Source organism: Psittacula echo (genome assembly GCF_963264785.1).
Source record: "Psittacula echo genome assembly, chromosome: 6".
Lineage (NCBI taxonomy): Eukaryota > Metazoa > Chordata > Aves > Psittaciformes > Psittacidae > Psittacula > Psittacula echo.
In genome coordinates, this window is record NC_137743.1 from 62659944 (window position 1) to 62684085 (window position 24142).

The following is a 24142-nucleotide window of genomic DNA, read 5'->3' on the forward strand; positions in this document are numbered from 1 at the left end:
AAAGTTCACACACAGAGATGCAAATGTGAAGAAAAAACTTTAAAAATCTGGCACTGCATCATAAGGACTGTATCAAGTATGACCTCTATCAAGGGATTGTATACCTGTGCCACTACATCATCATTATTGTAATCAAAAATGTTATGACTATGACATTGGAATAATCAATATTATATGATTACACAGTTCTAATGATTATTATACCACTAATGCTATTATGGTTATTACTATTGCCCTTATGTTGCCACAGCCGCTTTTTAAAAGGTAAATGTTTTTCCCTGTAGGCCATCGAACATTGTTCATTGGAGTTCATGTGCCACTGGGTGGAAGAAAAAGTCACCGACGCCATAGGCACCGTGGGCATAAACACAGAAAGAGAGACAGAGAGCGAGATTCAGGATTAGAAGATGGGAGAGAGTCTCCTCCATTTGGTAAGATTTTAATAATAAACATCAGTATTGATTATGCATACTTTACCTTGTTACGGCTTGGGTACCATTAGTAGTGGGGTTTTGGAGAACCCACCAGAACCTCTCCAGTCTCTGCTGGAGAGCCAAGATTTGTTCCTCTCATGAAGTACAGCAGACAGTGACAGTCAGTACACGAGAAATCTCAGTAATTTCTACTACTGTAGGAGATGGGCCATAAGTGTTCTCTTAAAGGTAGACTTCCACCACCACTGAAAAGGGCTGAGCACCTTATGGCACCAGCTGCCCTCAGTGAAGGCTCTGGAGTATTTGCCTCTAAAACCATAATGTGCTGGATGCTGGAGTGGTGGTTCTATAGACTGTTTTGTAATAATGTCCATATTACTGAAGCTGCAGTGTTTTATCAGATGTGAACTGTGATCCAGATTGTGTTTGCCTTTTCCTTACATGACACCATAATGTGCCATTGTGAGATAAGTCTGCTGAGGATGTGAGAGCAAACAAGAAAAAATACTTTTCCATTAACGAGCCTGATACAAAACTCCTAAAATTCTCAAAATTTTAAATTAAAAAGCATTACAGAGAACAGAAAAAGGTAGTAATGAATAAATTAGTCAAGCTTTGTTTCAAAACATATGCGGATATTATTTGCTGTTCAAAACTAAAAAGCCCATGTGCTGAAATATCCAGTAAGTGTTGAAAATATAGTGGGAACCTGTACAGAAAACAATTTGTCAAGTGTACAACAGAAGAATGTTTTTAAATCATTAGGGTAATATGCCAATATAATTTCAAGTTACAGAATAGTAATGGTAAGACTTCATTTTAATATGAAATTTGTATTATGTATGTAGAAAGATCAGGAGCAAGTAGATTATAAGTGCTGATGGTTACAGAGAATGAAACCAAGTCAAGCCTTTTTCAGACTCAGTAGATATTGGCTGTGGTGTTTCTGTCTAGAATGTATTTCAAATTTACAAGGACCCAATACTGTATTGAATCCAGTTTCTTGGAAAACAGCAAAGTTCATAAATTATTAAAATAGTTTTCAAAAAGAATATGCATATATACATATAATGTCAGATTGAAAAGAAACAATTGAAAGTTACATTAGCCAAGAAGTGAGATATCTTAAACTATGAAGCAATGTCTTATGTTAAGTCATCTGGTTTTATTTAAGTGCCAGTATGTGACACATTTTGGCTGAGAACTTAGCTCTGTTCTTTCAACTTCTGGAGACCTAGGCTTGTGTCCTTCCTAATGTCAAAATAAAAAAAAAAAGCCCCAAACACCAAACCTGCTTGAATCTGTCCTTAATAATCTTTTGACAGTTGTGCAATAAAATGCATTTTTCAACACAGTTCTGTGTTAAGTTAAAATCAGCCTATGTTCAAGAATGCTCCAATGAGCATTGATGAGCAAAATGCAAGTGCATTTTGAAGTGATTTTGAAGTGCATTTGTAAATTGTTGTTCACATCACTTTTCTACAGCCATACTTGTTTGAAGTAACAGGACTGCACTTTTGCAAGTCACATTTTCACTTGTAAAGGTATTACAACTATGAATTAAGGGGTGTGTAAGAAACATAAATTATTATTTTTATAAAAAAGGCCAGGACACATAAGATACAGACGTAGTCTCTGGATCCAGAATGCTGAAGATACTCTGCAAAATACTTGGATGATAATGAATGAAACAAGGCAAATGCAGAACTACCAAACATTCAGAAAAGTCTGTGAGTATCCAATTTTTCCTACTTAGGAAAATTTGAGGATTTTTCCCTTTGGCTGACTGGCCAGAAAACCAGACTTTGAGCATTGACTTCTGTCCAGCTGGGCAGAAATGTGGCATCGCATAGACAACAGTGGAAGGGATTTGTCTTATGAAGGTAAATCTGACAGTTATACAGTGACGGAAGGGTTGAACACAGAGCAAACAGACAGACAAAATTATACAGGGATTAATTGTAGTCTATATCCACATCCTTGCTTTTACAGTGGATTTTCCTTATAGGGAGTTTCAAACATGTGGTTGTGCTGCCTGGGGAAAAGCATTCCTTTAAAGAGAATATAAACATAGTTTTTCTATGCTTTATTTACTCAGAGGGAGCAACAGATACTTCTCACGCTAAATCTGAATCCACTAAACCTCAGTAATGCTTCTTAGCTCTCATCTCCCAGTGACCACAAGGTTGTAACAGTATCCAGAGGCTGAAGGAAATTGCAAGGAAGACAAACGCATTTCTTACTCTTGATGCATAACTTACTGTGAGGTACTGTGCCTAAGAGATCGGATCCAAAATAGTCCCTTAATTTGTGAATCATTCTGATTTAATTGAACACGCAGAAATGCTTAGCTGCCCCTTTCTCTAGACGCATTTTAACGTATTTATTTCTGTTGAATGGTAGGAGGCTGTATTCTTGAGAACTGAGAGGGAGGAAGGGAAAGAAAATGTTGCAATGAGCAGGTACAAGAATAAAACCAGAGGAAATAAGCATTGTGAGTGCAGCTGATAGAAAACAGTGCTTTGAGGTAAGTCAGAAAAATAAATTGGATTTCTACGTACAGGAGAATAAATTAGCAGTGTTTTGAAGCAGTGAAGTATGAAAGGAGCTATAATAAAAGATGCACCAACTGAGTAAATAATAGAGATGTTGGAACAAGTAAAGGCCTGAAATATTCAGACATGAAGTGCTCCAGACTGCTCAGTTAAACCAAGCATGGGATGAAGCATTATTTTTTGTCATAATCTATAACTTCGTAAGGTATAACTTCATCTGTGAAGTACCATTAGGTGCAGATCTTGCTCTGCTATTATTGCTTCAGGGAGCTGTGCAGTACATAGTGCTGTGGGACTGTGCAGGCCCCACTCAGTGGACAAGTGCCACCAGGTTGCTATCCAGTGAAAAACAATTTCTTAAACAGTTTTCTTTGTATCGGCATGGCTAGAAAACACCTGTATTCAGTGTAATGCCCATGACTGGAAGCTTTGTGTTACTTTTCTTTGAGTCCTGTCTGGGAAAGCTGTACCAGCTACTTTCTGAGATAAGGTGTTTGCAGAGAACAGATTTTTTAGAATATTCTGACGGCAGCTCATAAGCTTTTTCCTGACCTCCTACTGTCACTTTTCAAAGGTACCCTGAGTATTCTCAGTGTGCTTGTAGATTCAGAGCTTGTAGACAAATAATACATAGAATATATAGGTAATGTGACCTTTGGGGGGCACAGATCAGTTACTCAAGTTTTATTTCTGTTTTCACCACACCTGATTCTCATTGTCTGTCTGTTGCCTCCTGATGAGATGAGGTTGTGCAAGGTGTTTCCATTTTGCCATAACGATGTGTCTTTGAATCACGTAATTTGCAGATTACATGGCTTGCTCATGGAGAGGCTTTTTTGGGTAGTAAAAATTGAAAGCAAAGTGATTTTGTTATTCTGGATTTCCACCAACTTGCCTCACAACTTTTTGGAAGAAAAGCAGAAATCCAGTGAAATTACTCACTCTAGTTAAAAATGCAGTAAGGCTATTTGCTTTATTGAAGAGGTTTATTGTTCCCAGCTGAAATGCTGCTGTTGTAATTAAAGACCCAGTTTCATGCCCCCTTTAAGCTCCCCTCCTCCACAGCTTTTTGTGTGGGTCAAGTGTTTCAGCTGCTCTGTGAATTAAATTAGGGAATTAATATAAATTAAAACTAGTTTGGCAAAATAAAAAAGCTGTTTCTAGCCTAGAGTAGCTCCTTGTGCAGCTTGTTGGAAGGGCAATGCGTGACAGCCCTGGTGGGCTGCATGGCCACAAGCTGTCTGGGACTGCTCCATCAGCGCTATTGGTCATGGTGGTGTTGAAAGTCTGCAACAGATTTCCCTTTGGCTGGTTAGGTTGCACTTGCTTGGTATGCACGTTGATTTTAGTGGCAGTATTCAGTATTTTCTTGATGTCTGATTATTTTGCCTGTAATCAGTGAAACTGCTCTCTTGTACTTCCGCTCATGAGTTAAAGATACTTTTCTGTTTTAAAATGGGTTGGAATAGGAAGACTTTAGCTCTCAGCAGGGTGTCTTTAAGGACAGGTTTTGTAAGAGTGAGGTGAGCACAGCTGTGGATACTGGGGTTTGATTTCATTTTCCTGTGGTGTTTTCTAGGACTAGATACTATTGAGGCTTGTGCAAGGTTTGGTTTGTTCTTTTAAGAAATCTGGCTTTGATAATGTCTAGTTTTAAAGAGGCTTAAACTTGTAATTCATGCTATTGGATGTGGCAAGGGAAGCTGAGCAGCTCTGGAGGTGATGCTAACAGGAGACTATACATGCACAGTTCAGAAAAGTCTCTTTGAAGGTAATGCAAATAAAAATGAATTGCAAAGGGGAACTTCTCTTGGTTACTAGAGGGGCTTGAAGAAAGTGTAATAAAAGGACTCAGCTGGCAATTTGGTAGCTAACCTCAAATGTTGAAGGGGTATTAATGGGGCAAATTTAATTTTCTGTAAAGAATAGGGCTGTTAAGAGAAACTCCTCACCTTAATTATAGGCTTTGTATGCTGAACAATGGAATTAGAAATTTGAGTCTTTGGGCAGCTGTGGAACAGATTGCAGGAAATCTGGATTAATATAAAGTATCATAACTTCAGTTTTAAGTGTCTAGCAAAAAGATGATAATTGAAGCTTGGGAATTGCCCATATTGTCAGACCCAAAATATAAGATTATTTGTTGTAGCCTTGATGTGATGGGAACAATTAATGGGAAGAAAATGCAGAGAGAGCTTCCTGAAACAAGATTATACATATAGGGCTGAAGTCCCAGAGAAGGAAGCAAGGGAATACTTTCTTCCATTTTGTCTATGATGTTTGCTACCTTATGTGAACTTCTGTAATATAAATTTTATTTTAACGTTTAACATGTTTTTGAATGTCGAAAATGTAAATTTTCACTCCTACATTTAATGACCCCAATAAGAAGTATTAGCCCACTAATACTTCCCTTAAATGAAGGCTCTCAGCAGGCTTAGAAATACAGAAACCTGTTCTGACAATTGAGATAATAGACTGTTACCAGAAATACACTTTTTACGCTTTCTGGAGCTTACTAAGGGCAGAGGCCAAAATTTGGATACATTTTACATGTGTTTCTGATTGTGGTATGGCTTGGACAGATTGTGTGCAGTTCTGACTGATGGTGGGGTGGTTTGTCTCAGGGGAAATCCTGGTGTGTGCTGAGGAGGAGGTCTCTCTGGTGCAATGGAGCAGGTTGTTTGCTGGGATGCATTTATGTGGAGGGGCAGAGAATGATCCTGCTTTCTTATCCCAGAAACCTTGTTCCCTTAGGTGAGAGGGAGCAGGCCTGGCCCAGAATTGTGGTTGCACTTGGGGATGTGTTAAAGGGGAAAATGCCAGTTGTGGTTCTTTCCTACCTGTCTTTTGCAAGGTGGGATGGTGATATAGGCCACTGTTCCCCCTACCTCCATGCAGCGCTGTTCCAGGGAGCAGCTCATTGTGTTGCCCTCTGGGAGTTAGGTTATTAGCATTTCTGGCTTTCAGTTCAACTGTTTTGGTATGTCTGTGCCCGTATCTTGCTTTCATTTTAGAGATGCTAATGACTTTAGAAAGAGCCTTTGTAGTGAGCAGTATGTCAGGTTGCTGCAGAGTCACTTTTCTGCAGCTCTGAATTCCAGTGTGAATTTGTGCTTTTGACAAGAGCTTATGCACCAGGCCTTAATTTTTACCCTTTTGACAAAGCAGTAGAGTTATACAGGTTTTAAAACTAAAATATTCAGGTTTTCTATGCATGCAATGAATTTGATGTGTCAGAGGTAGTTTGGGTATCTGTGTGAGTGCTGCACATACGATGTGAATGCAAGCCCAGAGGAACACGAAGTCTGGCAGGAGGCTCCCATGGTGGAGCCACAGCAAACAGAAGCTGCTTCGGCTCTTCCTTACTGAGATGGCTTATTAGCCAAGCATGGGTGGTTGTTGATGGTACTCCTGTGCCTGTCATGTAGCAGACTTTGTGCCCAGTCCCAGCTTATCCTGAAGGATTTCCTGAGGTGGTTGTGAGCCATTTACTTGGGAGAATCAGCAGCTGCTTACTGTGGAACTCGAGTTCTAATTGCTTCTAATACCTCTGTGCTCTGATATGAAATAACTGCAGTTATAGAAATACTAATGTAACAAATGAGTACCATTCATTTTATTTTTTTAGCTTAATCTAGATTACTTTCATTGTTTTTTAGAAATAGCAATAATAAAACATTTTTTTAATGTTGGCTGTACTACTTGAAATACGGATAGACACAGATAGTATTCAAGCCGATTTCTGTTTTCCCAGACTTCAAAAACATTGAGTGTCCTAAATTGCAAATATTATGCTTCTAGACTGAAGATTAAGTTATCACAGTTTGACAGTCACCAATTGAAGTTTTCTTTCATACTGTTTTTGAATCATAGATTACTCATTTTCCATATAATACATTAATGACATATTTGGTATTTATTACTCTGATGAATAAGAGCCAAATCCATCTGGCATTGCTCACATGAGTATCCTGTTAACTTAGTTTTACAAGTAGAACCAACAGATTTTCTTTTTTAATTTTACTGTTTACCTATTGTTTAATTTTCTTAGGAGTTTGCCCTTGAAATAAAATTATTGTACTATGAAGCAAACAATATCTTCTTTTTTTTTTTCCCAGCTTGGCATCTGAAACTCCACCTATGATTTACAGGTTTCAGACACCAGTACAAATTACAGCAGCAAAGAAAGTTAGCCAGAATCTAGAAGCTAGTTTTACTCTTGTCTTAAAGAGGACGAAGATAATTTAGTGCATATTTTAACATATATATAGATTCTTCAGTGTTGTCAGTGAAGTAGCTGTGTTACACAGAAGACCCAGTAAGAAGAGATCACAGTAGTAACATGTTTCCTCGTTACTGCTCACCTGACTTCAAGAGGTTTCTGATCCTCTGCTTTCCTTGCCATGCTGAAAGTGTGCATTTGAATGAGTATCATAACTTTCATAAAACTGCAGCTCTGCTGTACAACACTACTCATTTATTACTTAATAGTAGCTGTTGCTGTAAATCAGTTCTAGTGCTGATTTTATCAAGAGTACAGGATGTTCCTGGCAATGCTTATTCTCAGATTCTCACTGCAGTCCAGCTCTCTACTAAAGCAGCTTGTTCTCCATGTTTTGTTACTTGTCATGTGCACTTGCCCTTTGCAAGTTCTTATGTCACCAAATTTTTTCCTTTTGGGAAATAGTCTTAACAAGTTGCACCCTTCCTGACCAGAATATGCTATCTAGTCTCGGATTAAATCTTGATGTTTGTGTTTACTTTATCCTTCTCCAGAATATGCCAACATGTGGATATGAAGAACATAAAGAATTAAAAAAATCCCCAAATAAACAGAAATAGGTAAAGAGAGGCTGGAAGGGGTCTAGAATAGAGGTTGAAATGGTCTTAAAGAAAAAAGAGGACTGAAGAGTAAGAGAGAGAGTAACAAAAGAAAGGGTGAAGTGAAGGATGTTATTGCTGTTCTTCAATGATTCACCACAAGTAATTTCTGTCCCCTTGGCTGTCCTCTTGCAGTTCCATCCTCTAAAGCTTAGTAGTATCTGAGCCTATCTTTCTCTCCCTTCTGTCCAGTATTTCCTCCTGGGTTTCATTTCCTTGCTTTGTGAAGGAGTAAGTAGCTTTGACTGTACCATATCTTTACACTCTGCTGAAACAAATAGACCTTAAGTGAAAACTGTCAGGTACTGTGTGTATTTTTTTGCTATAGCAAATTTACTGCTACCAGAAAAGGTATCTTTACTGCTGAATTTAATCTTCTGTATTGACTGCCCGTTTAATTATTTTTGATTAGAGCTGTATTTGCCCTTCAACTAGCATTTGGTGAGTCTATTACCTCAGTTTTTCCAAAATTCAGAGAGTTTGAGGATCCTATGCGGAGATGCTCTTCACTGCTAGATGGAAAATACTGTAGGTTGTCTTACAAATACAGTTGTAGAACAGAACTTCATTTAGAGAGTGTTCAAGGAATTGCTGAGCTGTTCTGCTGGATAATCAGTTTTTCAGTTAACTGGCAGCCTGGACCCTATCAGCTCTTACAAAGGGCTTTTGGTTCCTCTTAGAAATATAAACTACATTAGCAGAAAAAAGAACCGTGTATTTTTGGAGAGACTGGATTTCCTCCAGAGCTTGTTCATTTGAGATTTGCATCTAAATAAACAAATAGGATTTTATTTTTTTAAAAAGCCTTACAACATTTGAGCTATGAACGCTGAATATACGTGTATGTTAAGGTGCCTTTTGAGTTCTGGAAATTTTCTGAGTGATGTGAAAAATGAATAGTATTTCTCTAAAATGCATTTAGTGGTCTGCACTGAAAGGTTATGAAGAAAAATAACTGGTAAAGGGAAGACAGAGATAGGAAGAATAAAATGGAGAAATTGGGACGGATAAATGACTTCGTCATTTGTAACAGCCTAACCATGTAGAAACAGTTTACAAAGGTGCAGGGAGTGGTAGTTGTGTAAGTGGTAATGTATTCTTTTTGAACTTCCCAGTGTATATTGACATTATAGAGTATTTTTCTGGTTTCTTTCTGCAGAAAAGGTAAAACAAACAATGTACATTTCGTATACCAGCTTTGTGAGCTGAACTGGATCTGCAGATTTAGACTTCAGATGTCGCAGAGTAGTTGTAACACTGGAGTAAAAGAGTTTTATCAGCAATATCTATGCTGCTATCTATGCTGTCTATTTTCTGTGAGATACCATTCCAGCTTCCAATAATCACTATTTCTGTACATCACATTCTATCTTTAGATGAGATTGTTTAATTAGCAGACTAGACAACTATGATAAATAAAGAGGCCTCAGTCTGAAGGTGTTTGTATGTGAATGTTTTTACAGCATAACTATAATCATGTTTTCTGTGTGGCACTAAGTGATGGGGGTGAAAAAGTCTTGATAATCTCATGAAATTTTAAATATTTGCTTGCTTGGAAAAATAAAAATGGTGTTCTGGAGTTTATATTTTTATTTTTCCCCAGATACCCCATCACAAAGGGTGCAGTTTATTCTGGGTACAGAAGATGATGATGAGGAGCACATTCCTCATGATCTTTTTACTGAACTTGATGAAATTTGTTGGCGCGAAGGAGAGGATGCGGAGTGGAGGGAGACAGCAAGGTGAGTGTTTTCGTGAGTTTTTTAAAATTATCTGTATCTATTGGTTGCTGGTGTTTTGAGGAATGATTTCAAAGCTGTGGTGAGCTCAGGAACAGATTTTGGATATAAAGCTTAAATAAAACCATAATTTTAATCCTTGGACTGCTAGTATTACAACAGTATTTGTTGTTTCCCGGAGCCAAATGTTTTGATCTGGATTTATGTAATATAGGTCAGAGTGAATATCAAGGGAAAAAAATATCAAAGTAAACATATCATCTATATATATATAAATTAAAAATTAGTGATTTTATTAATATTTTAGCTCATCATTTTGAAAAACTTTCAAACTTCTTATTCTGTTTAAATCATCAAGAAACAGATAAAATTTCCATTATAAAAAGATTGAAGTGAGGAATGAGATTACTTTGGAGCAATAAAATTTTTACATATTCTAGCTATCAATGAACAGTTGATTTTGGGACTTTGAGTATTCAATTTTGGATTATTTTGTTTTTGTTTCTGGTTGTATGAGGTTTTTATTTCCCCTCCCCCTGTCCTGGATTTTGTGAGGAACTACATATGTTGGCTGCTTAGCGTGAATATGGCTGTTATCTTCCCTTTAGTTTTACTGCAAATTTCAAGTTTCCAAGGGGGACACAGAATTTTCTGTGACCTTCCCTTTCCTTATCTGTCTGTAAGAGGCATAGACAGATGCTAAATATAGATCTTAACATGTACAAAATTCTCATATAGGGGTTGTGCTGCAAAATGAATGTAGTAATGTTCCTAACTAATCTTATTAATATTCAGAGAGAGTAAATCTAATCAAGTTCATCATCTGCAGTGTTCTCATACTGATTAAGAATATATAGAACCTTCCAAGAAGAGTATTGGCTTCTACTGTGATTATAATAAAAATCACCATGGCTTAAGTTACTTTTAGGCAGGGAAAAAGCTTCTTTAGTTCAACTAAAAAAAAAAGTGCTTTACAGAATTGTGTTTCTGAAAAATGAGAACAATTTTTATGAACATAAATAGGATAGAATTTGAAAGGAATATATGAAATCAAGGGTTTTCTGTCTATATAAAGGGATTGATCTGTCTGTATATACAGCCTTTCCCAGTTGTCGTTTGGGAACTAAAGAATCAAAAATGTTTAACAGAAGCAAGATGAGATTGTTGAAAAAGGACGTCAAACCGCAGCCAAGAAAACTATATTCAGAAAATACAAAAGTGAAGTATAATCGCTAATATTAAAAATTTCTTTAACTTTAGAAATAAGATGAAAATAAAGAGTTTGATTGCCATGCAGAAAGAACTGGTCATGATAAATGATCTTCACTTTGGATCCAAAAATTGCAGACAGCATTTGACATGGGGTGGCTGGCTGTTAGAAAAGGAAGAGATGGCAGTGAAATGACCAAATTCAAAACTAAGACAACAGTCAAAGTGCTTTATCTGTGCAAATAATTCCATCATAGAGAGATGAAAGAACATGCATTTCATGAATATGGTGAATCCTGTTTTCCTATGAATCTCTCAGGTGTGTTATTGTACTATAGCAAATGCAGCAGCACTGTTCAAAAATGATAAAATTGGTTGGGATGATCAGAAGCCTGAAAGTCAGATTTTGGAGCTATGCAAGGCTTAGAACAATATGTGAAGGAAAGAATAATTGTAGACTTGGAGCTAAGTGGAAAATTGGATCAAATGCAATACAGTGGTGTATCATGTCAGACTAACTAATGCTATTTAATCAGATAATTGATTTTTGTTTTCTGACAAAGAAGAAACAGATCTTTATTTTAGTGAAGCATTTGTTATGATACAGCAGTGGGAATTTATTACTTAAACTGTTCTAGTGTAAAATCGTATTAGTGGGTAAGGAACTAACTGAACAGGTGCAATAGGTCACGCTGAAATATTGAACTATTGGTGTGGAAGGTAGTGACAACTAACTTCTGAAGAATTAGTCTTCGTAAATAGCTTTATTTTTGAATGACAAAACTAGGACTGTAGTAATGAAACTTGCCGATAAGAAATCGGGAGGTATTGTTACTCTAGAAATAAATAAGGATATTGTACACAAAGAACAAAGAGACTTTGAGTAATAGAAATGGGATGGTGTTCAGTGTGCAAGATCATATACTTAGAAACTAACACGCTGGATCACTTTCAATTTCAGTGGTTGATTCAGGATTTCAAAGGTACTAATTTGATTAAAAGCATGGCATGGAAAGGATGCACCCTGAGTTTGTTGCTCTTCCAGCCTTATTACATGTTTTCCATCTGTGTGAAAAATGCCACTAGCAGTATTTGTAAATCTTATTGTCTGGCATTGGACATAATGCCATGTAGATGGATTAAAATTCAAATGATAGAGGTCATTAATTGTGTTTAATGAGAATGATGGCACTAAGTGATTCTGTATTTATTTCACCAAGCTCTCAGCTGAAGGGTTGGGTTCAGTCTGCTGCAGTAAATCTGCATCTTCATATTTTCTGTTTGATTGAAAGTGCACAAACAGTTCAGCCTTAAAATTTTTAAAAAATAGTTTTATGCTGTTTGTTCAAGATATTTGGGACATTTTGTTCTTATTTGATCAAGATAGTAACATATCAAAGGGAAACATGGATAGGATTTGACTGAAGCTTGGTGGCTTCCCTCCCTAACCCTCAACATCTCTTATGAGCAAAAGCATTCCTGAAGATTAATTAGTAAGAACAAGAAAAAGTGCACTGCTATTGCAGCCTGTTCCATTCCAGGATATGGTTTAGGCTTTCCTATCCGTGGAATAACTTAGTTATGTGGATACAGTGATAAAATCTACTATTTTTCCCCCCATTAATTGATTTCAAGCCAGAAGAAACATTCTTTTTAAAATCAATAAAAATCAGTTTTAATACTTCTTGGGAGGAGAATGCCTGATTGTTCTGTTCTGAAAAAAATATCTCCAGTAAGTTTGTAGAGCAGCACATTGACGCAAACCAGTTGTACTTATTTTATACACACAATAGTATAGTTGCAGATTGCAGCTATTAGGAAAGCAGTTCATGTTAAAATCTATCCTAATAACCTCTTCTGATTGTGGCTGGAAAATAGTGCCTGATTTGTAGCAAGTTTTACCCAAACTGTTAGGACTCATCTGCTAATATAAAATGAAAATTTTGGGGAGAATATCACTATGTTTCTGGAACAGAAAAGAATGTATGGTAAGAAGGAAAATAGAAAGACACTTTGGTGCCAACAGGAAAGTGTTTAGGCATGAATTTTAATGAAACAGCCCAGTTATGAAAATAAACCTCTGTCCATAGTTGGAAAGTAAATTATTAATAGTGAGTACAAAATGGATGAACTGGGGAAAAATTATGAAGTGAAAATGCATCTTCCGTGGATCGGAACTTTCTTCAAAGACATTAAGTCACAAAAAATTCAGGTTTGTCACTTTTGCTTTGTCTCTGATATGCTTGTTCATTTTCAAATTGGCATAGGCAGGCAAAAACTCATGTGGAGATTGTAAGATTACATTTATACATTGACTCTTGAGCAGGTTGTGAATGTATACTCCAGCTCTTTGCTGCAGACAGAAAAAACTATAAAATAGATCATGTTAAAGTCTCCAACTTCGTGTTCTGCACCAAAATGTAACTGAGTCTACAATGAAGTGGCCCCACTCTTATCAACTCCTAAAAATTGATGACTTTAGAAGATATAACATATGTATGTATGCATATGTGTACACAAACACATCTGAGTACTATTTTTCCTACAGTGGCATACCTTGCTGAAACTCTTCTTGGCCTGTTTTGTTCCAGAAAGTATGACATCAGAGGAACTAAACTATGTGATTGATACACCTGTGCTAGTTTTTACCAGTAAAAGAAAACTATGTGATCAGACACAACTAAGGTAGCTCTAAATAAATTCAAAGCACATGGGGATACATGTGACACATGAGCTCAATATACTAATGTGATTGTGTTTTCTGGGAAATTATGAAAGGCTTGTATGTATCAACCACATCAATTTAAGAGATTAAACTACAAAAATAAGTATGTTAAAGTTTGTCTTTTTCTCTGAAAAACTAAAGAAATGTAGCAAATTGGCAAATCATGCCTGAATTTGGATTTCAAACCCGTTTCTATCCTTGAATCTTGTACGTGAATCCGGGGGTTGTTAAAATGGTATTAAGATTTTTAAAACCACTTGAACACTTAGAATTGAACCACTACACGTAAGATTAGAGATTTGTTTGGTTTATGTTTTCTGCTGCTGTTTCTCATATGTTAGATTAGGATTATCTGACATAAGAGCGGTATTTCTGAAAAGATAAAAGATGATAAACATGATTTTCTTTTGATGAGAAGAGTAAACTCATGTAATAGAAGATTACAAAATGGAAGTTTATTACAAATGTAGAATTCTCACAGGTGGGCGTGACTTGTTTATGTACTAGCCTATTGGCTAATTAAATAACAACGTATGATAATGTTGCTAATGTATGATAATGTACAATAATGCTCCATCCCTGGCAGTATTCAAGGCCAGGTTGGGCAGCGCCTTGGGTGGCATGGTTTAGTGTGAGGTATCCCTGCCCATAGCAGGGGGGTTGGAACTAGATGATCTTAAGGTCCTTTCCAACCCTAACTATTCTATGATTCTATAATGTGTTAAAACAAATAAGTTTTAGTAGCAGTAGGAAATTGGATACAACACATAGAACTGTACTATTCAAATTGATGAAACTCAGAGATGATCATGATGGCAGTAATGACCATTCAAGCACTAGCAGTAATTTCCTATGGATTTTTGTGTTGTACAGAAGATTTTATGTCTGATTGACACCATAAACTCTAATTAAAGCTGTTTTCATGATTTAGACTTTTCTTGTCTATGTGTCCATAGTAAGTTACATAGTAAGCTCTGGTTATGAGCCTGCCTTTGTCCAGTCACCTGTCTTAATGAAACTTTTAAGAATGTGTTAGTCTTTTATCACTTCATTTAAAATTTGCTTAGAATTGGTCAGTAGATTCAAAATAGGTAATATCAAGAGCAGACTGCAGCAGTATAAGCAAAATTGAAGATGATCTACAACAAAACCACTCGGTGGATAAAGAACTGGCTGCATGGCCGCATGCAAAGAGTTATGGTCAATGACTCAATGTCCGGCTGGAGACCGGTAACGAGTGGTGTCCCTCAGGGATCGGTGTTGGGACCGGTCTTGTTCAACATCTTTGTCGGTGACATGGACAGTGGGATTGAGTGCGCCCTCAGCAAGTTTGCCGATGACACCAAGCTGTGTGGTTCGGTTGATACGCTGGAGGGAAGGGATGCCATCCAGAGGGACCTCGACACGCTTGTGGGGTGGTCTGATGCCAACCTGATGAAGTTTAACCATGCTAAGTGCAAGGTCCTACACCTGGGTCGGAGCAATCCCAGGCACAGCTACAAGTTGGGCAGAGAAGAGATTCAGAGCAGCCCTGCAGAGAAAGTCTTGGGGGTGTTGGTCAATGAGAAAATGAACCTGAGCTGGCTTCACTGTGCTCTCACAGCCCAGAAAGCCAACTGTATCCTGGGCTGCATCAAGAGGAGTGTGACCAGCAGGTCGAAGGAGGTGATCCTGCCCCTGTACTCTGCTCTCGTGAGACGTCACTTGGAGTATTGTGTGCAGTTCTGGTGTCCTCAACATAAAAAGGACATGGAACTGTTGGAACAAGTCCAGAGAAGGGCCACGAGGATGATCAGGGGACTGGAGCACCTCCCGTATGAAGACAGGCTGAGAAAGTTGGGGCTATTCAACCTGGAGAAGAGAAGGCTGAGTGGAGACCTCACAGCAGCCTTCCAGTATCTGAAGGGATCCTACAAGGATGCTGGAGATGGACTATTCATCAGGGACTGTAGTGACAGGACAAGGGGTAACGGGTTCAAACTTAAAGAGGGGAAGTTTAGATTGGATATAAGGAAGAAGTTCTTTACTGTGAGGGTGGTGAGGCACTGGAATGGGTTGCCCAGGGAGGTTGTGAATGCTCCATCCTTGGCGATGTTCAAGGTCAGGTTGGACAGAGCCTTGGGTGGCATGGTTTAGTGTGAGGTATCCCTGCCCATGGCAGAGGGGTTGGAATTAGATGGTCTTAAGGTCCTTTCCAACCCTAACTATTCTATGATTCTAAAACAGAAGGTAATGACAGTATGAGTTTTCTGATGATATTCTGCAAGAACCTAAGCTTGGTTTTAGGGTACATATATATATAGAGTGCATGATGGGTTTTTTAATTCTGCAAAAAACAAGATAATGGTACATCAGAAATAATTGGGCATACCCAAGCGCAAAGATTGTAATCTTATAAAACTGCTAAAGAGATGAGAAACATGCACAAAACCAGAGGTATGAGAAGATAAAATACATTTTGCAGGGTCTTAGGAGGCAATAGTTCAAGAAGGACAAATGCACTGTGTTTGTGATGTTAAGGCCACAAATAGGTCTAGCATATTTTTAGCTTGCCAACATGAGCACCATGAGTAAGTTAGGAGCAGCCTCTTCTTATGCAGTTCAAGTGCAACTGCAAAATGAAAGAAAAAAAGGTAAAAACCAAAAACCCAACTTAATTTCCCCTCCCTCCATCCCTTATTTTTTGCTTCTTGGTAACTTCCCTGAGTAGTTGTAGCTCATCTCTTTCAAATCATGGCTTTGAATTTGGCCTGGGTGGGGTATATTAATTTGTTTGATATATATTTGAAAATATATTTGGAAAACCTTGTTTTCATATGGATATTCAATTCCATGGTTCAGCTCTGTGGAAGCAGATTCTTGTGTGTGCTGTGTCCTTCTTGCTGCTTCTCTGGAAGAATGAAGAGGAAGAATGAAAAGCCCTAGGAAGAAATGAGAAATTGCAGTGAAGGGAGCGGAGGACAGAAGTCTGATGGAGAGGAAAGAGGCCTTATGGGCAAAGAGAAGATATGACAACTGGCCAGCAGCGAGGAAATAGAGGGAAAAATGTTTAAAAGCAAAGAGGAAGAGAGGGCCAGGAGCAGAAGATTAGAGATTTTGGATGAGCTGAGGAGTTGGGGGCAAACTGTGCATGTAAATAGTGGAAGAGTGATTAGAAAGCAGCTGGTACAGTTAGAAGAAATGGAATGCATCAGGAATGGAGCCTATATGCTGGTGATGAGTGGGGTCACTGAAGTGGTGGTTGCTCACAAGGGTGGCCTCAGGAGGGGAAGAGTCTGGCACACAGGGACTGAAAGGAGGGAATTGTCTAGAATACATGTACATGGGCATATTTAACAAGTAAGAGCAGAGCTAGGCAGGTGGGCTGGGAACAGAAGAGGCCAGTTGTGTTTGGTGTGTTACTGGGCTGCTTGGTAAAACTGGAAATTGCTTAGCTTTAGAGGTCCTAAGGCTCTACACTTCCTTGCTGTCTGGAAATATGTGTGAAGGTGCTGTCAAGGTGTGAGGCTCAGCTTGACTCCTCTGCTGCCTGGTCCATATGAAATAGCTGAGTGCTATTGTGTCAAGTGACAGAGGCTTGTGCTGTGGCTGCAGCTGTTCAGACCTTGCCAAGCTGGCAGGCTGTATGGCTCCACACAGCAACATCTGTGTATGCTTGAAAGACTTAATAACTTCAATTTAAAACATTTTTGCATATGTTAACAGACTTTTCTTTTTTCTTTTTTTTTTGTTTGTTTAGTATTCTTTTGTAATTTTTAGTGTAATTTTAATCAGTAAAAAATTAAGTTGTACGAGAAATTCATCCAGCTGGCTAGTAAAAAAAGACTTGATCCTCATGCCAGTTTCATGTTGTCTCTGCAGATTTACACTGAACCTGAGAACAGGAGAACAAAACTCAAAATAGTGAGATATGATATTATTGGTGTCTGAAGTGATATTTCATGTCATTCATGTGACTGTTTTACCTTAATAAGGCCTTAATTGGGGCTTGAAAGACTTCACAGGTGTTTACACATTGCCTGCGTGTACTTGTATGTGCCTGTGAGGTTTTTCATTTTAATTAACTTTTACATGAAAAATAGCCTAAATTTTGCATGTTCAAACTGCCTTTATGATTAGTTTAATGCAGGTAAGTAACTAACAACTTAAACCAAGTTCATAATAGTCTTTTGTGGTGATGATACTGGATGCAATTCTGTGAACTGTGAATATGTCAGTATGTTTACTTTAAATGAACGATGTCTCTGTGTCATGTTTAGTCCAGAATGAAGACTAACTGGAGAAAGTTCTATCCTGTGTTCTAATGATGTGTAGCTTTTCTTTTTGTCTACCAGAAATTCTTGATCTTTTTCACAGTACTTGTTCTATTATAGAAATACTATTGTATGCCAAAGATTTGCTCAAATTTTCTGTAAAATACAGTAATGATTACTTAATATGCTTCTCTTTTCATCTGTGTGATCAGAATTTATCTTCAAAAATGGTATAATACAACATTATATAGAAGAACTGGACAAGAGAAGTTTCTAATATTTCCTACAAAGAAAGAATAAAGTGAAATTCAAACACATGTTTAACAGTGATCTTTCAATATCCATGGAAGTAATTGATATTTAATTTCTTATGAAAAATGGAGTTATAAAATTGTTTGTTTGTACAGGTGGTTGAAGTTTGAAGAAGATGTAGAGGATGGTGGAGAGAGGTGGAGCAAGCCCTATGTTGCCACACTGTCACTTCATAGCTTGTTTGAGCTGAGGAGCTGTATCCTGAATGGCACAGTCCTTTTGGACATGAGAGCTAATTCCATAGAAGAAATTGCAGGTAAGTATTGATGCTGCATTTATTAGTTATGAAAATCATAAAAATAAAATGCTCACAAGATAACTATTGTATAATGATCAGTTCAGTCCTAGGAAATATTTTACTCATGTATTAGAAAATATATTAGAAAAGAATCTAATGTCTGACACAACTGGTAAATGTTTGTATTTTTTGTATAAACTTTGCTATTTACACAATCAATTTTTATGTAAAGGGGAACATTAAAATGAAGCAGAGAGGACAGTTGAGATATATTTCTATATTTCTCTGGCACGTTCTCTGCTCTTGCTGTGCCACCTCACATTGTGAATGATGTGTGTGCTAACTTCCATAAACTTAATCTATTGCTATGCTAATTGCAGACATTCTAGCTTAAAAAATATGTATATATATAGGGAAGTGTGCATCATAATTATGTAACACAGTTTAAAACCCATGTTTCTGAATTGAGACTGAAACTGAGAACAATAATATAAAGTGTAAGTTTTTAAAACAATTTGCAGGTACATTAATTTCTTTAACTAAAGTTGAGTGTGGTTTTTCCAGTAAAAGTGTATTTGGCAGTTGCAATTCTATAGCTTTTGAGAACAGCAAAAGCAGAAAGCAAGAGAGAACATAATGGATGATTCTTGTCTTCTAAGAGTATGAATGAGATTGAGACTGAATGCCATTTTCTGTGTGCCTGGTGTTTCCCATCGAGTTTATAAGTAGTTAACTTCAGGGGCCTTTTTTCATGGTGGTGGATTTGTTACTGTAATGGAACGGGTTGTTATGGGCTGTATAGTACAGACCTGTAATAGATGATCTTAGGGAGTCCTAAAGCTACAAAGGTTGCATAGCTGTGTTAGAATCATGCAATAATCTGGTATATTAATTTCCCTTCCTAAATACAGCAGCTAATTAGAATTAGATAACTTATAAACAAATTTGTTAGTAGACAAAAACTGAACATAAAGTAGGTTTCTCTAGTCTGTCAAGACAGGAATAATGTATGTATTAGAAACATATTTGCATTAGACTTTAAAACTCATCATTAAAATGTTAACACCCTGTCCAAGGGTTCATGTGCCCTAGAGGGTTTCTAGTGCTGTGTCCTTGCTCCTGTTATTTAAAAATCTCTGTCCCTTCCTGCAAAGAAAACACAGAGCAAAGAGCAGTGCGACTTTGTAATCTGTGGTCTCTAATTTTCTTTTTATCTACCTTTAGTATGAGCTAGTCTCACACTCACGATGGATACTGGATTGGTTTCCTTACATATCTTACATCTACTTGAAAGTTTTTCCTTACTTCTACCTTACTGTATTTCACAACATTTCTGAAAATGATGCTGTCTGTATCTATAAATCATACATTTGATAGTTTATACAAATTACATGAATCTTGTTATTTAATACAAATACTGTATTAGATTTATGGTATGCTCCATACTGCAAACTTTGCTGGAAGATCAAACATGACTGAACAGGTGTAAATTTGGGAAGGAGCACCTGCCCAGAGAAATGGTGCATGAGTGGCTGTTGCAGCCTTTTTGTTGCCTTGTCACAAGTGCAAAGTTATCAGGAAAACTGCTTTATGGGTGATATATGTCTATGTAAGTGACAGGTAAAAATTTAGTTATTTACATTATCAGGTAAGGGCGATATTGTTTAGTGGGCTATATTCAACAGTGGAATTAAAATTGACTCAGGTGGTGGTAGCTGCTTTTTGAGTTTACCTTTCCCAAATCGTTTATGTCAAACTGACGCAAGGTATTATTAATCCAAATGTGCAGAAACTTGTGTGGGTTTCTGTTCTGTGTTGAGAACCAATTCTCCCATGAATCATGGTCTGAATCAGAGCTTTAAAATTTGTCTTTATAATGATAAAAGATAAACATGAAGAATAAAAAGCAGATGATTCGAAAGAACAAAAGTTTATCAGTATAGAATCATAGAAGGGTTGGTCCCAATATGCTGCTTTATTAATTTTTTTAACAATCAAGTATTACTTAGGTCAGCTGCTTGATATTCTTTATTGCTTTTTTGCTAAAATAGCACATTAGAATTTTCAAGTTCAAGCTTTACATTTTTAATCCAGAAATCTCAACTTCTTCTGTCATCAACTAAGAGATCCCTTCCAAAATTATTTTAAGTTATCTACTTAAAGTAAGGATTAATGTGATAAAAATAATTTCAACAAACTTCTGTTTTTTTCCTGGTTTTGAAAGATACTGTATAGTGAGACCACAGTGCATTCATGTTTATAATCTCTTAATCCCTAGTTATTAGCTGTAGTAATTTTGTTTGTTTAGTTAACATGTCCAAAGACTTGAGCATTCTCAACACTATCTTGATTTGTTGATTAGGAAAACGTGTTCTGAGAAGAGGCTTTAGGATGACTTTCATGAATGGGCATGTGCTATTTTCACTTTAAAAGTACCCGTTGTTTTGTCAGATTTGAGTGTATTTTGTTTGTTGTCTTATTTGAACTGGTAGGCATCCCTTTCTGATAAGGTGATCTGATATATGATAAATTTGCATGGGTCTTGCTTTGTCTGTGACAGAGAATTTCCAATACTCTCCCTTCCTCTCCCGCCCCCTGATTCAGTATGGAATGATGTAATTATTTTGCAGCAGGTTCTTCTGGTAAGTGAATCAGTCTGTAAATTGCCCATGTTCTGTGTTAGGTTTCTTTGAACAGATTTCTCCCCCTGACCCCATGAAATAAGGTTGCTGTTCCATTTGCTTTTCTCTATTATTTTTATTTGTCTTGTAGTAATGCTGTTTTCCTCTTCCTCAATCAAGTTCTTTTGTAATTTGGTAGTCTAATACTACATATGTAGTTCATTCTCTCCAGCGCTTACAAAATGTTACAAAGAGCAGTTACACATTAGACAGTGCTGGGAGGAGGAGACTAATACGAGCGGTGACTGTATGGCACCAAGATATGTGTGCTAGGTATGTTAGAAATTTGGTTATTCCAAATAATATGACAGGCAGCTCTTTTTCCATATAAAGGACTACTGGACCTAAAGATTAGACAGAACTTGTATTTCTCAGGAAATCCTTCCTTGTCTGTTCTACTCAGTTGCTATTCACTGCCGGTAATTACAATCCTACTTATTGTGTGCCTCACAGTACAAACATTGTTTTCTGGTGTTGCTGTGTGTTGCAGTTTGTATCTGACAGTCTCAACACTTTAGAATGTAAAGAAATGGTTGATCTCACCTGTTGGCTTAATTGTTTTTTTTTTCACCTCTGTCCTTGTTTTGCTTGCTAGCCATTCTCATGGTTGCTAGTCCAGTGATACTGAAGGTCACTTTTGGTTGTTCTTTTCAATGCTACTATGTATACCACGTGTAAAAGAATTTGCGAGAATAGATTATACCATGTGGTCTTAAGTGTTACTCCTAAATTAGCTTCGGTTCTTGTACTTCTGGTTCAGTTTATTATTATGGGCTTTGTTTTTTAATGCAATCTGTTGACAGTTTTACTGCATTATATAGTGCATCATATCTTTTGAGAAAAAATAAACTAATTTTGCACATGCTCTTTCTTTACACTTAACACTTGTCGTGGTTTAAGCCCAGGCCGTAAGTCAGAACCACGAAGTCCACTTCCCCCCACACCTTTCTTCCCTCTGCTTCTGGAGGGACGGGGAGGAGAATCAAAAGAATGCAACTCCCACGGGTTGAGATAAGAACAGTTTAATAACTAAGGTATAACACAAATCACTACTGCTACCACTAATAGTAATAATGATAAAGGAAATAACAAGGAAGAGAATACAACCGCTCACCAACCGGTACCTCGCCCCCACCCCGCCGTGATCTAGCCCTTCCGGGAACTCTCAGTTCTACATCCTGGGCATGACGTGCTGTGGTATGGAATACCTCTTTGGTTAGTTTGGGTCAGGTGTCCTGTCCCTGCTTCCTCCTGGCTTTTCCTCCTCCCTGGCAGAGCATGAGACTCACAAAGTCCTTGGTCAGTCTAAACATCGGTGTTATCAGCTCTGTTCCCAGGCTGAAAGTCAAAAACACAGCGCTGCAACAGCTACTAAGAAGGAGAAAAACTGACTGCTACTGCTGAACCCAGGACAACACTATGTTAGAAAGAAAAATGTGTGTTGTGTATCTGTTGATAATATCTTGCTATCTGGGCTATATTCCAATATCAAACTACATTTCTGCAAATGTAGTGCTAGTCTTTGTATCCTTGAAAGAGGTGTACTTAATCTTCCTTGCTAAATTGAGACAAAGAATTCCTATTTGTTTTAGTCAAGGCTTTTCATCTATAAACACTTATTCACTAAGGCATTAAACTCTCAGCACTTAGCCCTTGAAAATTTCTTCTATTAAAGCCTATGTTTTAAGACCTTAATGGGTTTGTGGCAAAATCTACAAATGAAAAATGTCTTTTGTACTGTTTACATGGCTTCCAGAACATTTTGTATTTCATCCCTGGAAACTCTGATAGCTCTGCATAAAAATATTTTGGCACCAGTGATGTGGTGAGAATTTTTAAATCATCCTGTCTTCCAGCATGTCCATTCTTTATTAGATTCTTTTTCATTCCAACTGTGTTATTAAAAAATGACTTGGTCTACAAGACTCTAAATTTCTTTGGACAGTCACCCAATTTTCTTTATTGATAAAGAGCTTATTTGTACCTATGATGCTGAATTCACACTCACAATGTAATAGACTTCTGAGATAAATTTCCAACGTTGTCATCCTGCAGCAGAACAGCACATTTATTCTTGAAACTTCTTGAATATTTTAAGATGGATTATACTTTTTCCTTGAAAAGAGCTCAATTCCTGTGTTGAATTTTTCCTGGTTTAAAATGCACTTTTTATTAAACATATTTTAGAGGTTTTTGTTACTCTTTTTAATATGCGACATTCTTTTTTTCAAATGTCTTTGCAGTGGCTCCTATATCAGTAAGCTAGCACTCCATGCACAAGGAAATCCTTTGAACATTTGATGTAGTAATATTTTATCGATCACTTCTGTATAGAACATATGCTAAAAGGAAGTCTGAAAAATCTATGTAATCAAAACAATTTATTTTGGAACTTGTCTCTTGAAGAGGTATTTGCCAGAGTCTGGCTGCACCATTAGAGAGCAGCTTCACAGTGTTGTTCAAGTTGGCAGATTAAAATGTTCTCTTTTGATATTTTCATTTAATTCCTTTGAAACCATGTAGATTCTCAGATTACCATCTGTTTTTTGATTGTAACCACTGAATGAACCCAAAAGGTTCTTCTACTTAACATATGATGCCATTTTCTACTGTTTGGTTCAAAAACTGTTCGGTCCAGCCTTTAATGGCAATACTTTCTTTACAATATGAATCACAGATCTTGCATTTTGTTGGTAGCTGTGCAGAGTGTACTGTGAACAAATATCAAACCTTGTCAAATACAAACTGTGGCCTCAGTGTTGCACAGCAGTGCTTTGGGGACTTATGCATGTTTCAAATATTTGATAGTCCCACTTATTTCAGATAGATTAAATGTAAAAATGGTTTATTTAAGTTAAATTCTAAATATTCCCATGCTTTCCAGTCCAGAGATCTGTTTTTTATTCCCCCAGTCTTTCATGTGTTTCTTACAATCGAATTTTCAGTCTGTGTAACAGCTTAATCTTGTGATTGAGGTCACTCGACTCTGTGCTCAACAACTCAGGGTATTACATCCCAAGTGTGCAGTTTTATTGAATTCAGTAATATTGTGTTAAGCTTTCAATCTGAACAAGTCTTCTTTTGCCTCTGTTTGCTTTAGGCCATATTAACT

General features: G+C 37.2%; 1 protein-coding gene across 2 annotated transcripts in view; it reads left to right on the forward strand.

Annotated features, from left to right (window-relative positions):
* The window catches only part of SLC4A10 (solute carrier family 4 member 10), a gene marked incomplete at both ends in the record, with an annotated part of 157760 nt that overhangs the window by 71448 nt on the left and 62170 nt on the right, over positions 1–24142 (forward strand). For both annotated transcript variants that reach the window (XM_080620348.1, XM_080620347.1), the window contains 3 exons: positions 285–431; positions 9477–9615; positions 18207–18367. In XM_080620348.1, the coding sequence (XP_080476474.1) occupies positions 285–431; positions 9477–9615; positions 18207–18367 (447 nt within the window). The remainder of the gene's footprint in view (positions 1–284; positions 432–9476; positions 9616–18206; positions 18368–24142) is intronic.